This window comes from Cryptomeria japonica, chromosome 4 (assembly GCF_030272615.1).
Source record: "Cryptomeria japonica chromosome 4, Sugi_1.0, whole genome shotgun sequence".
NCBI classification, from domain to species: domain Eukaryota; kingdom Viridiplantae; phylum Streptophyta; class Pinopsida; order Cupressales; family Cupressaceae; genus Cryptomeria; species Cryptomeria japonica.
The window spans coordinates 261,807,505-261,823,058 of record NC_081408.1 but is presented as its reverse complement, the minus strand read 5'-3'; the positions used below and the strand labels follow the sequence as shown (position 1 = coordinate 261,823,058).

Genomic DNA, 15,554 nt, shown 5'->3' with positions numbered 1-15,554 from the left:
AATATAGGTTAATAAAGGAAAGAGACACACGCCAGAAAAGTGAATCTGTAAGTGGAAGAAATATGGTCCAGTTTATAATGAGAACATGAAAGTTGACGGAAGCTATAAAATACATTCTATAGATCAAATAAGTTTTATGCCACCTAGACTCCATAACAAAATCATGAAACTGAATCTATTGTTCAGTCAACTGCTTGCCCTGCTTTTCTTTCATTACTACCTTGTTACATGATTTGACCTGGTTTTTGACAAACAGATTACCATCTAAATGATGCAAATACATTAAAAAAATATAAGCACTTGAATCATGTAGCCTCTCTTCTAGGTCTAGGTTAACAAGCAGTTTAGTTGAACGATTTGGCTGTGAAGCTTTACCTTTTACTGCACCAAATGAAAGGACAAGGAGTGACTGAAGATATCCTTCAATTGCTATAAGATGTTACAGGAGCATTTATGTCTAGTCTTCTTACATCATTGAGAACCCAGACCTATGGATGTAAGAGAATTTATACAGTCCACTGCAATAAGGAGTTATAAAGGTAATGTTCCTATAGACATGATAAGTAGAAACTGTACATGCTTCATGTTGTGCAGCACCTGAATCAGAACTTGTAACCTATTGAATTGTTAAAATATTATTGAGCTATCTACAAGGTAAGAATGTATGTTTAGAGTCTTGAGACTTCTACACAACATATAAACAAAGTAAGAAAATCCTTACCAGCAACCCAAGTCAGCTGATTGTTGCAGTTCAGAAGAAAGCAAAGAGTTTGCCTCCATTGACCAAATCTTAAGATGTATCTATTACTATATATGTCCAAGCTAATATGTTATGGAATAGCTAGAAGTGTCCTATAGATATTTGGATTCCTTCACTATCTTATGCACTGAACTGAAATTTTACAGGACACTTGTAACTATAGCATAACATATTGCTTGGGGAATTAATTCAAATGTGGTATTTGGCATTTGCATATGCCTGTGAAGGCATGAATCTTTCAATATCTGGGCAGAGAAAAGTATGAGGTCTCTGTTTATGTCGATGCCAGTAAAATCAAATATCTTGTGAACCAATTATTGCCCATAATAGGATGGCCACACTAAAATCTGAAATAGCAAGCGTACCATAGTATGCTTGTGCTAAAGCTCTAGCAGTAAACAAGCCTCAAGATTGCAATTTTTTCCTTCCTTCAAAATATTGATGCAAACTGTGGAGCAAAAGAAAGAGGAGCTCATACTAGTTCAGCTGATATTGGAAGGATGGGCAAGCTAATGTTTTTATTCATGAAACTGGTAATAATTTGCATTGGAACTTGTGGTGCAAAATATAAGCTAATGTTTTTTCATGTGAACGAATTGGTATTAATTGTGCTTTGTGAATCATGCCATGGTTAACAATGTCCTTTGTTGAAGCATTTTATTGAGATCCCTGTTTCTCCTGTGCATGCACTGTTTGGCGTGGTCTCACGCTATGCCAAGATTGTAAGATATGCACAAAACAACTCTTTTTTCCACAAATTTTCAGCGTATTTTGCTTTCTTTTGCCAAAATGGGGGCTTTCAACAAGGATATGAGCATCTATCAAAAGATAAACGAAGGGACGTTTCTCAGATGTTACAGTTGCAACTACCCTAGTAGGCATGTATGCAAAATGAGGATGCAAGCACAAGACACATGCACTTTCCTATGTATAATGTTTCCATACCCTGATACAGAGTTCACATATTGACAGAAGTGATGTGGTTGCTGCCAAAGGCTGTACAGTCAATTAGGAGGCTATAACATCCATGTATACAATAGAGGCATAAGCAGTTTATCTAGTCGACCGAGGAAAGACTAGCGATGCATAGTTCCCAAGTTATTTACTGCATAGATCCTTTCTCATATCCGGCATAATCAGGGTGTCCAATGCCTTCATTTAGCAGATAGGAACAATCATATTTCTTTTTATAATTAAGGAAAGTGACCAATCGTTGTCAGATCTTGGTACAATGTTGGGCAGGGCAGTGAGACAAAAAAAAAATCAACACCCAAGTGATATCAGTGCTAGATTTCAAAGCAATTTGGGGTCAAGCAACTTACCTCAAGATTCTGCACAAATTATGTAATACAGTCAAAAATGCTGATGAAAAAAAAACGACAGAATTTGAAGGAAAATATTACATAACCCTAACAGTCTTGAAAATACATGCGTGAAAATACATGCGTGAGAAAAACAATGGGCAAAATTTGCAGAAAAAACATTGCATAACCATAACATTAGAGATCACGCCATGCCTCCAGCACATGGGATTCAGGATGCAGACATGTATCAAATCGTCAAACCATAGCTTGAGCTGTTTTACAAGTGCCAGCTAGAGAATGAAGCCCATCTGTAGCAACCCCATCTACGCTGCTCCAAGTGAAATTTATATGTAACATGTTATCCATATTTGCTGCATGCCGCCCATGCCATTTGCCCCTTTTCTCTGCTCCTAAAAACTAATGCAAAACTAGCAATAGCCAGTATCCAAATTTAGTAATCGTGCAATCCAAAATGATGAGCCAGCAGATTTAAAATAAAAATAAACATTAGAATTTGTCTTAGTTTACCTCGCACATTCTTCAAGACAAAAAGAATATAGATATGATGTAGTAACTAAGGTGACATTTTCCATCTAAGACATTTAATTGCACAAGAATGACAAAAAAGAATATACGGATTGTGAGTTCATATTAATATAAGCAATAAGGACCAGCTAACATTATAGATTGGAGATCGTTTTTGGTAAAAAGCAGAGTGGACATATGTTATCAACAAATGAGTCAAAATAGCTAACAGTCGATGGTGTGTTGCTGACAGAATCTGGGGGAATCACATGTGAACTGTTTCACAACATCTAAAGAAGAGCAGTCACAAGGAATATCATGATTACAGAATTTACAAAAAAAATCACGAAACCAGGTAATTATATAAAACTCTTTAACTTTTTTCAAGAACACTTGCTGAGAAATTTCAGTTAGCCCCCTACATGAAACCATTGCCTAAGAAAAAAGGTTCTAGGACAGTACCAATCTATGCGCAGAAATGCCTAAAGTCTATGTTTAAGAAATCTCCAAATGCATGCTCAAAATGAATGTTCTTTTGAGCAAGTCTGGGTCTTTTGCCTTCTGGTATGGCTTGTGTTTGGGGCCAAATAATGTGTTATTCAAATTAGATGTGGAGTATCTCCTATTGTTTATATATTATATGCACTTAAGATCACATTGCAACGTAGGATTCTGTTAAATGGAGCCTTTGTCAACTAAATGAGATACTTTTTGTTGTTTTATGTGTATTACAGTATTTTTTTTTTTAGTATTATTACTACCACCCAGAGGAAGATGTGATCTTCCTTTATATATATATTGGTGGCGCCCTTTCACCAAGGATCACCCTCTTGGCCCAATTAATTAATTCAAATGATTATATTATATTATTATATAATATTAGTATATTATAATATATTTATATTTATATTATCTCAATAATATAATTATTATGATATAATAATTATATTACTATATTATCAATTATTATATCACAATAATTATATTATCACAACCTTTAAGTTGTCTATGTCGCCCTGAAGGAATCCGATCATAGCATCAACACTCCCTCTTAGCCGATTAGGCTACTTACATATTTGTCTTCCTCAGACTAGAAGTGATGACCGACGCTGCCGATCTTCAACACTCCCTCTCAGCTAGGGAGGATACTTCCAGCTGCACAAGACATATCACCTCATCGTGATGTCAACCACACAATGGATACTTTCATATGTGGAAAGGAAAGATATCACCTCATGTGATATCAACCATTATGGCATATCCATAGACATCACTTCACGTGATATCCACCATTATGGTTTATCCATAGATATCACCTCACGTGATATCAACCATTATGGCATATCCATAGACATCACCTCATGTGATATCCACCATAGATATCTCCTCATGTAATATCCACCATTATGGCTTATCCATAGATATCACCTCATATGATATCAACCATCATTGTGAGATCGTCACCTCACAATGATATTCACCATGGCTCATCCAGAGGGTAATCACACAAGTACAAGAAAATCACCACGAACTCTCTAGCGTGGTGTTGTCATGGCATCACACACATGACATCCACCATGAACCATATCAAAGGGTGGAGATAAGGACTTACACCTTAAGTCTCTCTCAAAGAGAAATTTGTTAACAAGAGTTTACACTTTAAACATCTTTCTCAAAGAGAGGAATGCATTAGTATAAAATATAAACAAATCAAAGATGCTAAAACTCAATCTCAACTAGGGCTTCATTCTCTATCATACCAAGCTTACCTCGAAAGTACACAAACTTTATTCTGGAGAGAAACTTGGTGAGAATGTTTGTCGTCTTCTCATCAGTGCTAATGTATCTCAACTGAATAGTATTCCTTTCTACCATGTCTCTAACATAGTGATACTTGATCTCCACATGCTTTGACCTATCATGAAATACAAGGTTGGAGTCTGCATCACTCTTGGTGTATTCCAAGTTCACCAAGTATCCATCTATCCAGAAATATCATGAACTAGGTGTCAACTTAAAGGCCTTCCAGCCTACATACATGGGACTCTATCCCATGAATTATAGTCCTTTGACTGTTGATCATTAGAGAAACCCTCTTGACATGATCCACTCCCTCAGAATCAATATGACCAAGATCTTTGGAAATCAAATAAAGCAGGTCCTCTAGCTGCTCCCTCTAAAGCTTCAAGTACTAGCATCAACCTCATGACCTTCTCGTCCAAGGTTGCTTCTGTAGGTTCGTCAGACTCCCTCTGAATGTTATTTCCTCCTCTTCGAAGAAACGTTTTCAGTCATCAACTCAGTCGCATGCAATCTCTTATGCTTCTTGATCCGTCCAAGACGCCGTAGGACAAAGTATTGGCCATCGCCCACCATCGCCACTGTGTGTGAATTCCGGCTGCTAGTTCCACAATACTCTCATCAACCAGTTAATCCAACTTGGATATTCTGATATCATACACAACAACCTTTGGAAGTAATCGACGTCCCACCCGACTTGGACTTCACTGTAAATTCTCGAAACTCTCTGTTTCGCTGAAAATTCTCAGAAACCACCACGGAGCACACGACAGATCACGTGAACAATCATCGCACAAGAATTCATCCCTAATAAGGTGCAATTTGCCTCCGGTTCACATCATTCTGAGAGTCTTCAATATCATGCGCGTTGGGCAAGTCGACCTCTCAAAATGGGGGTCGATACTAACACAACCCTTCTACACAGAAAGCTTATTTCATATCGAACAGGCAGCTTAATTGAATTTCATCCACATTCGTTGAGGAACCTGTGCAATTCTTCCAGACACCACCTAGGACAAATCTCTCATTGGCGAAAATGGCAAATATGGCTTCACGGATACAGTAAACTCTTCACAGTTGCAGCAGTGTCATGGTTTGTTCCTATTGTATTGATGTCACGGCGATTGGGTATCCTATTGCTGTTGATTGACCCTTCACCATTATTATTATTATTATTGTCCTCCCCAACACTAATCCCCATTTGCCATCATTTCAGTCAGAAGTGCTAAACGTTTATCAGATTGTTGGGCTCTCTGTTCGGATATTCTTCTTCTATAGCCGTAACTTAAAAATCATTCTCGTGAATGTAACTAGAGACTCCGTGATATGGTTTAATAACATTTCTAGTAAATCGATTATCACATAGAACAACATCGACATGTATTGACGGTAACTGTTCTGCAATATATGAATGGCTCTTTAAGAGAGGTAAACACAACATTGATAGATGCATTTGTTAATACCACGCCTTAGCTAGCATTCGGTCTTGATTTATTAATCTCTGCCACTGATAATAATAGGCGCTCTATTCTTCAATGTCGTTGCCTATGCTTATTCAATAATTTATATTAAAATAGTAGCTTCATGTCTTCCTCCTATCGATTTCCGTTTATGAATAATCCTCCACGTCATTGTTGTATCTAAGACTTCACAGACCTAGTAAAGAACCTGCTCTGATACCATGTTGTTTTATGTGTATTACAGTTTTTTTTATTATTATTATTATTACCACCCAGACGAAGATGTGATCTTCCTTTATATATATATTGGTGGTGCCCCTTCACCAAGGATCACCACTCTTGGCCCAATTAATTAATTCAAATGATTATATTCACAATAAATATAATATGATTATATTATCACAATATAATATAATTATATCATCACAATATTATCCCAATAAAAATATAATAATCATATTACTATATTATCAATAATTATATTATCACAACCTTTAAGTTGTCTATGTCGGCCTGAAGGAATCCGATCATAGCATCAACACTCCCTCTTAACCGATTAGGCCGACTGATTAGGCTACTTACATATTTGTCTTCCTCAGACTGGAAGTGATGACCGACGCTGCCGATCTGCAACACTTTTTGCCAGCTGCATGAAACACATAATGATGTTTGTAAAGCCTACAAACTGATGTCTGTTGAGAAGTAACAAATGTGAAAATATACGTTAATAAAGGAAAGAGCACCTGGCAGAAAAGTGAATCTCTGTGTGGTAGAAATATGGTCCAGTTTATTCTGTGAAGTATTGCATAAAGCAATGTATACATGATATGCATTGTATGTGCACACCTACTTACATGTGGATTAATTAAGAAATATATGAGGTATTGTTTCTTCTGTATGCTGTATGAAGTTAAAATAACAAACAGGTATTGATTCAAAATATGAACCTAGACCTATTGATGCAATTTTGTTTTCATTGAACAATTTGTTCTAGCTTCTAGTATTTTGTATTTTCCAATTATATGAAGTTAAAATAACAAACAGTTATTGATTCAAAATATGAACCTAGGCCTATTGATGCAGTTTTGTTTTCATTGAACAATTTGTTCTAGCTTCTAGCATTTTGTATTTTCCAATTATAGTCAAGTGACTCAAGTCTATGAGCGTTCCTATAAAAACTAAAATTCTGTTGCTTTTTTCTCTGGAATTCGCACTGGTGCTGGTTATGAAATTGAAAACATGTGAGCTGTGTTGTAGTGTCATCTTGCAATTACATGCTAATTCTTGTTCACGGTTACACTGTGATTCCGTAAAGTCTGTTATTGTAGTCTTGACAAAGTCCCATGCTATGTGCCAGTCATAGAGAGCGTTTTCTTTATGCATTTTTCTTTAAGATTTGGACAGAATTGGAAATATCACCATGCTGAAAAAAGAATTATATTTGGTGTATTAGTGATGTTAAGAACTCTGAAAAATTGAGCGTTCGAAATTGAATTTATCATGCATGATTGAAAAGAGCTCTTGCAGCATTGGAAACTGTAGCATTTAGAATGATGCTCGAGACAGGGTTCCTTTGATAGCTTTATTTATGTAACAAAAAGATTAATCAGCAATTGAGCATAGTCTAAGTCAAGAAACCGGTTTCCAAAGAACTTGTTTTCTTTATACCATAATTTTTTTTATGCATGCACAAGCATAAGCCACAAGGAATTTGAAATGCAGAATTGGAAAGTATTGTCCATCGACAATCATCAAAGAAGAGAGGCACATTACATGCACAATTTTAAAAGTGGAATACACAAAAGTAGAGAAAAAGAAAAGAAACGGGGCATCTCAAAGCTCTGTTTCTTGAGATCCTGGCTGTGACAAATCATGGCTGTAGTGATCCTGAATAGAAAGATAGAGGAATGAATATATTGATTCTCTAGGATATAGCAGAGGACTGCCTAAATATATTTTAAGGATGCCATATCTCTGTTGAGTGACTTGGGTTATATCCTTGATGAATAGAAATTCATATCTCTGATCTTCATTACGAATAACAGCCTGTTAATTGTGCAAAATAAGATAATGTTTTCATGTGAACAAATTGCTATTAATTGTGCTTTGTGAATCTTGCCATGGTTAACAATGTCCTCTCTTGAAGCATTTTATGTAGATCCCTGTTTCTCCTGTGCATGTACTGTTTGACGTGGTCTCATGCTATGCCAAGATTGTATGATATGCACAAAACATCTCTTTGCATTTTGCTTGCCTTTGCCAAAATGGGGGGTTTCAAACAGGATATGGACATCTATCAAAGGATAAATGAAGGGGAGTTTTTCAGATGTTACAGTTGCAACTATCCTAGTAGGCATGTATGCAAAATGAGGATGCATGCACAAGACATGTGCACTCTCCTATGTATTATGCTTTGATGGATGTCCATACCCTGATACAGAGTTCACATATTGACAGAAATGGTGTGGCTGGTGCCAAAGTCCGTACAGTCAATCAGGAGGCTATAATAGCCATGTATATAATAGAGACAGGCAGTTTACCTAGTTGACTGAGGAAAGACTAGTGATGTAAAACTCCCAAGCTATTTACTCCATAGATTCTTACCCATATCTGGCATAACCATGGTGTCCAATGCCTTCATTTAGCAGATAAGAACAATTACATTTCTTTTTATAAATAAGGAAAGTGACTAATCATTCCCAGATCTCAGTACAATGTTGGGCAGGGTTGTGAGACATTTAAAAAAAATCAACACCTGCTAGATTTCAGAGGGGTCAAGTAGCTTACCTCAAGATTCTGCACAAATTGTGTGATGCACTCAACTATGCTGATGAGAAAAAAAGGGCAGCATTTAACAGAAAAATATTACATAACCCTAACAGTCTTGAAAAAGAACGTGTGAGAAAAAGAAATGGGCAGAGTTTGCAGGAAAAACATTACATATCCCTAAAATCAAAGATCGCACCATGCCTCCAGCACATGGATTCAAGATGAAGTTATGTATCCATAACGTGGAACCATAGCTAAGGCACTTGAGCTGTTTTACGAGTGCCAGCTAGAGATCGAAACCCATCTGTAGCAAAGCCATCTACACTGCTCCAAGTGAAATCTATATCTAACACATTACTCCTATCTGCTGTGTGCCGCCATGCCATTTGCCCTTTTTCTCTGCTCCTAAAAACTAATGAAAAATTAGCAATAGTCAGTATCCAAAATTAGTAATCGTCCAATGCAAAATGATCAGCCAGTAGATTTTAAAATATCCAAGATAAATCTATTTAAAACCAAACATTAGATTATGTCTTAAATTTCTCTTGCACATTCTTCAAGACAGAAATATAGATATGATCTGATGAAACATTAGCCTAAAATTTAAATTTAGCAGGACAAGTTCCAATGCAATAACACTAATTTCATGAATGCAAAACATTGGTCTATATTTTGCAGTACAAATAACAATGCAAACTAATATTGATTTTCAATTAGTCTCTGCCTATAGATAGGCAGGGACTGATAAATTGAATAAAACATCTCATTAAGCCATTAAAAATCTGTTTATATAAATTATTATGCCATCAATTTGTAAAATGAATGGTTTTGCGTGAATTTTTAATGTTTTCACAATTTCAACATGACCCAGAGCTTAGATTTTGTACAACATAAAAAATAAGCAATAAAATTAAATTCAGAACAAATGGTGCCAAAAAGAAACATTAATTCTATATAATGATGATGGCAAAAAAACCTAAACATAATAAAATGATTCACCCATGGACAAGATAAATGCAAATTCAAGATCTGGATTCATAAACATTTGAACAGTTGATTGTCCACAACATCTTACTACAAGAGGCTTCAAGGAACTAAACCAACACAATATAGGTGAAGCTTCAAATGCATATATAACACACAATATAGTTGTTTCCATGTTCATCTGCTACTCAAACACTCTGCTGTTGACTCCAGCCCTGTATAAGTGAAGAGGCCTGTGTTCTTTATTTGCTTCTATATTTTCTTCAATGATTGAGGAAATATCAAGGTGAATATCTGCCGGAATAAAGAACACATCTCCTTCCTGAACATTAATTTTTGACTCATCATTTATGAGTTTTTGTGTCACTACCCCCTGCCCATATAGAATTAAAAAAATGGATGGTCCTGAGACTGCTGGAAACGTTACAGTCGCACTAAGGGGGAGGATGCAACGATCCACTTCAAACTCATAGAAAGGTGGTGCATATCGTGTTGTAAAGGGATTCAAAGGCACCCCTTGCAAAATCTCTGGCAAGCCCTGAAACATATCACAAAGACTAACTTGAAATGCCCTCGACTGGCAAAGAATTAATAACTATTCATAAAATAATAAAGAAGAGTTGCTTGATAAGATATCTCACCTGTTTGTATGTTAACATTGAACAAAGTGTTTCAACATCACGGTACTTTGGGGTCAGGCCAGCCCGCACAACATTATCAGATGTAGCCATGCATTCAACACATTCCCCATACAAGTATGCATGAGGTTCATTTGCATCTAAATAAAGAGCTTCCCCAGGAGCAAGCTTGACATAGTTAAAGAAGAATGCAGATATAACCCCAATATCATTTGGGTATTGCTTTTCCAGCCTTAGAACAAGCTGCTCTTTTACTGTCAAATTCCTCACCTGTTGTGAAAATAACAAAAGTTTCAAAAGGAGAATATAATTTTGAATGAGAATATAATGTTCCCAATACTTGGGAATCTCAAACACTAGCTTGAAACAAGGAAAAGTATATTCTGTGACCTGCCTGATTCTCCTGATTCAGCCGCACTTTTAACTTCATCACTGCCTCCATCACTGCCTCTTTATCAATTGTCATGAGTTGAGTAAAAGCAGACTTCAATGACATTTTCACATGATCATCACTTTGGTCCCTCGGTTCTATATTCATGAGTTCTATTGTTCTTGATTCTCCAAGAATATTCTCAATCTCAGGCACAGTTTGTAGGACAATCTTAAGCTCCTGCAGAAAGTATACAACATATGTGCTGAAATCAAATATTACTTGTGAGATGTGATGACATAATTTTTCCCTGCCTATGATTAGGAGTATCCTTGTTTTAAATGCAGAGGGAAAAAATGTTTCATAGCCGTTAACCTCTTGTTCACTTCCTAATGTTTTCCACAAAGTTGTTTGGATGGCAACCACAATCTCTAAAGAACACTCGTTGATAAAATGGCCAATAATGTAAAAAACTGGAGTATGGATAAGATAGCCAAGGGAGGATTGGATTCTAATAATAGAGAAAAAAAGAGAGTGAAGACGGTCATTTGAAGGTTGACATTTAATTTTTTAAATATATGAGTTCTAAGCACATCTAGATAGGTACATGAGAGAAAGAAATATCAGAAGAAGACGAGAAAATGAAGAAGCTACATAAAAAGTTACAAAGATGTTCATGGGACAAAAAAGCTCATTAGTGGGCAAGTAAAACAAGTGAAGAGATAGAAGAAGAGAGTCAGAATCAGAAATTTAGGAAGCAATGAACTCAGCAAGAGGAATAGGGCATCAGAAACATGGGAAACAAGATCATCTATTAATACACAAGATTATAAATTGTATAAACAAGATCATGTCAATACACCAATGAATAGAGGATTTTCAACAATAAAAGGAGGGAAACATTGAAAATGATAATTAAGGAGATGGAAGCAGACAAAGAAAGAGTTGAATAACCAATGGAAACTAGTCATATAGGAGGAGAATAACGATGAAGCTGGCCCGCATTTATGGAAGTTTTAACAAACAGGCAATGCTGACAGAGAGACTCGTCCCCAAAGAGCACAAAGAGACATTTTTAAAATGTAGAAAAAAGAATCTCTAAAAATGTCTCAAGTAACTTGTGGAAAAAGACAAAAGAAATACTGTTTTCCCATAAAGAAGTATCTAATTTAGCAAAGAGCAAGAAATACCAGGTAGATATGTCTTTTTGTAGTTTAAGTCGTTGTTAGATACTCTCCACGCTCATTGAGAAACAAGCGAGTACCAGATAACAAGGAGAGTTTATAAGACAATTAGAAGAACCAGTCAAAGTGGAAGCAATGGTCTATAAAAGACAGTGAAGCATAAATTCAGTTTAGGGTTTGAAATTTTTAAAAATCGTAGAGGAAGATATCTTCTATCAGATTCTGCAGAATAGGAACAATGAAGCAAAACAGATGATGCAATAAACACAATACAAACAAAAATACCCCAACACTGACAAGTACATCTTTGACAAGGATATATGTGGTGGCAAACTATCTTAAAGAATACAACTGAAAGGTGACAAAATACAAGTCAGTAATGGTTGTTGCAAAGGAGAGCTCAGCAAACTACTTAAATGTTTGGCAAACTATATGGCTGTGTATTAGATCAGATTATTGAAGTTCAGTGAGCAAAGAGACCAGATGGAAGCCAGGATTCAGCTTGTCCATGCAAAGCCTTCTAGTATATTCGGCCCTTCATTTGTGTAGTCTCTAGGATAACATCATCCAGCTTACTGTATAACATTTGAAAAACACTTGCAAATTATAGCAGAGTATTAAAAAAATTGATAAGTCCACCTCTGACTGAGTGAGAAAAAGTCCACATTTTAAGTAATTTAAGTGCTCTGTCCAAAATGACCTTTTAATTTTAAGACTATTTGTCTTTCATGATGTGTTTTTTTTGCCTTTCTACGTATAGCAAAGAATGCAATTTGCGATGATTGCACAATACAAATGACTGAATTTATCAAAAAATGCTTGAAAATCAATACAAGGAAACAAGAATTACCTGTGCACTGACAAATCCACACAAAGCCTCAAACTCCGTGAGAGCCAGAGCCATCTCAGGCTTATGATTAGAGTCCTTATAAACCTTTGGCTGAGCCTGATGCAAAACTTGAGCCAGATCCTTGTCTGGATGTGCTTGTATGGACAGAGCTTTCCCCACTGAAAGAACCTAGATGAATCGCACAAATGACAAAACTATAAGTCTCTTATAATAGGTCCGCATAATTCTCATAATAGATAAATAACTAAGGATGAGTTTTACAAATAGCATTGTTATGTTAAAGGTACAAATAAAACAACCAGTGACTGTTGTAACAAAACATCTTCAGTGACTTCTTTTTTGAGAATTTTGAAATCACCAACAGTTGACAAAAATGAAAAAACATAATTTCTCACACAGCAATAAAAGCATCTCATATTATAGAAAGATAATTTTCTGCCCTAACAAAAGAAATGCTCTAAAGGGTGCTGGTCTAAAGGGAAGTCCCCTTCCCTCCCCTACATTTCTGGAATGATGTTTACCTTTAAGGCAAGAGGAAATGCTATTTGCACATAAAAGACATGAGCTGAGCACCAACGAAAAGAACTACTCCAGTGGACGTCCTGAGTGAAAGATTGATTATGAGTGAATGTTCTTCAAATGCAACTTCTGTCATGAGTATGAGCATTTCCAAAGGGACTGCTCTAAAAAGCCAAGAGCAAATCAACAGAAAGAATGTCCTCGCTTCTCCTGTCATCGGTCGAAAAGCTAAAGGAAGGAAGAAGAATTCTGAAGTAAGATCTAAAGAGGCTTCCGAGAACACTGTAGCAGGCAAGCGATCGACTTTGGATTCGATTCTCAAGGCTCAAAGAAAATCAAGCAAACAAATAATGATCCCCCTTGTGGAATTTTAGAGGCATTATTTATGGGCTAATAATATCAGGCGAACAGATTTTTCGTCTCTGTTCTCTTCTGAACTGCAATTTGGGTGTGTTGATCCGTCCACTCTTTGGACTGGTCAATCTCAGAAAACTATGTATGACAAATCGCTTGTGACCCGTCTTCTTTCTACTACTCAAATTCTTTGTCAACGCTTTAGAAGCAATGGTTGTAATCTTGGTATTTTATAATTAATAAATCACCTTTTTATATTTTAAAGCAAAACGTTATACTAATTTTTTATACAGAAATATGAGGAACCTTTTTTTTCAAAAGATTTTTTTTTTTAAATGTACCTTGAACAAAAAGGGCAGATCAATTCCCCACCGTTCCAGTACCTTATCTCCAAGTGCTTCAGGGTGCTCCTGCAACCAGTTTCTCAAGGCCAATTTTTCAGTATGTTCTTCTTCGACAACTACAAGGCTATGCCCAGAATCATGGGTGCCCATCCAGAGCTCTGCATAGGGCTTGTCTTCTTCTGGGGGAGATTTGGACATGAGAGAATAAAGCCTCCCAACCTCACCAGCGCCTCCATGCCTCCCCCATTCATAGTTTTGCACTGTACAACACAACCTGAATGCCTTGTTATTCGAATCCCCTCCTGTCATTCTAAAACAAGGATATAATGTTGGGATTGAGCTTGAGACTTTTCTCAAACAAATCCGGTAAGGCCTTGCATTCCATTAAAAATGTAATGGTGGGAGGTATTTATTGATAGGCTACGTTGCTAACAGAATGCAAAAGAAAGCTTTCAGCGCATGAGGCAGACATGGAAGGGACATCACCACAATCACTTTGGCCTTGAGGGAATATGAATAACGTGAAAAGTGATGGAATGGAAGATCAAATCACCCGTTAATCCAGAATACCATTTTTCTCACTAGAAGATTTTGTTTTGTTTTTCGTCATTTTGACTTCTCGTCTGATTTGGGCATGGGACGTTCGAGGAATTTGTTAAGATGCTTGCTGAAATGTGATATTCACGCTTGAGATCGTCAGCTGTGAAGATAACCTGTCATTCTCAACATGGGCCGGTAGATATATATGGCGCATCATTCGGTAGAATATTTCTAGTTAGGAGTGCTTTAAATAATGGAAAAAGACATTTTTGTATTAAATTTATATTGCGAATATAATTTTGCCTTAAGCTCAAATTTTAATTTACTAGAGTTTTAAAAAGAAAAATCTCAACAACTTTTAAATATACTAAATATTTTATTAAATAAATTATTTATTATTATGTGGAGAGTTGTACAATAGTATCATGTCATATATTTAAAACTAACATACCTATCTTTTGAGACATATAAATAAACTATGGAAAAAGATATCATATTTTATTTATTATTTCAATTAAAATTTTATTATATTATTATATTGTAATTAGTAATTAATATTAAATTGGGGGTTGACCCCGTAATGTGACGGTTGTCACGAGGTCCTGTGAATAGGGTGGTTTTGTGTTTGATTCTTCGGCCTAGATGGTTGATTTCTCTAGCTTTGGCGCACAGGCTATGAACTTAGGTGATCGAGGTGTTGAGGCCTCAAAAGTGCAGCGATCGTGTCCAGTCAGGTGGTTTTAGTGGAGGAAGCAGGTGTGATGTACAAATGTGTAGTACTAGTAGGTTGTGTCCATAGTAGAGTGGAGGACGAGAGGTGAAAGGAGGTAGGAGGCAGTGACTTGGCGATGGAGAAGGGCAGGTGTTCGGAGGAAGCAAGGCGGCAAATGGAGTGATAAGGGGAGAAAGAGCTAGCAGGTGATGCAGGATGTTAGGACGTGAAGGCAAGTGCAGGGGGAGTGACGAAATGGAGTAAGGAAAACGAAGGACAAAAGAAAGGAGGTAGGTGGTAGGTGGAGCAGTTAAGGGAGGTGGGTGGAGTAGCGGAGGATAGGAGCGGAGGTGTTGGAGAATGGTGGTGGGTGGAGAAAAGCCAACAAAGGATGGAGGTAGGTAGAAGTTGACGAGGATGTGGGTAGAGAAATAAATCAAA

General features: G+C 36.5%; 1 protein-coding gene across 2 annotated transcripts; it reads right to left on the bottom strand.

Annotated features, from left to right (window-relative positions):
* Positions 1–9,629: 9,629 nt before the first annotated feature.
* Positions 9,630–14,622, bottom strand: LOC131065567 (mannose-6-phosphate isomerase 1). Of its 2 annotated transcripts, none has more exons than XM_058000118.2 (5): positions 13,859–14,622; positions 12,645–12,812; positions 10,635–10,850; positions 10,244–10,510; positions 9,630–10,140 (listed from the first exon to the last, which is right to left on the bottom strand). In XM_058000118.2, the coding sequence occupies exons 1-5, from the start codon at positions 14,168–14,170 to the stop codon at positions 9,787–9,789; spliced, it is 1,317 nt and encodes a 438-aa protein (XP_057856101.1). In that variant the 5' UTR covers positions 14,171–14,622; the 3' UTR covers positions 9,630–9,786. The 2 variants fall into 2 exon arrangements, with proteins under 2 accessions (XP_057856101.1, XP_057856102.1); XM_058000119.2 differs by having other exon boundaries at positions 13,901–14,593.
* Between the last annotated feature and the right edge of the window lie 932 nt (positions 14,623–15,554).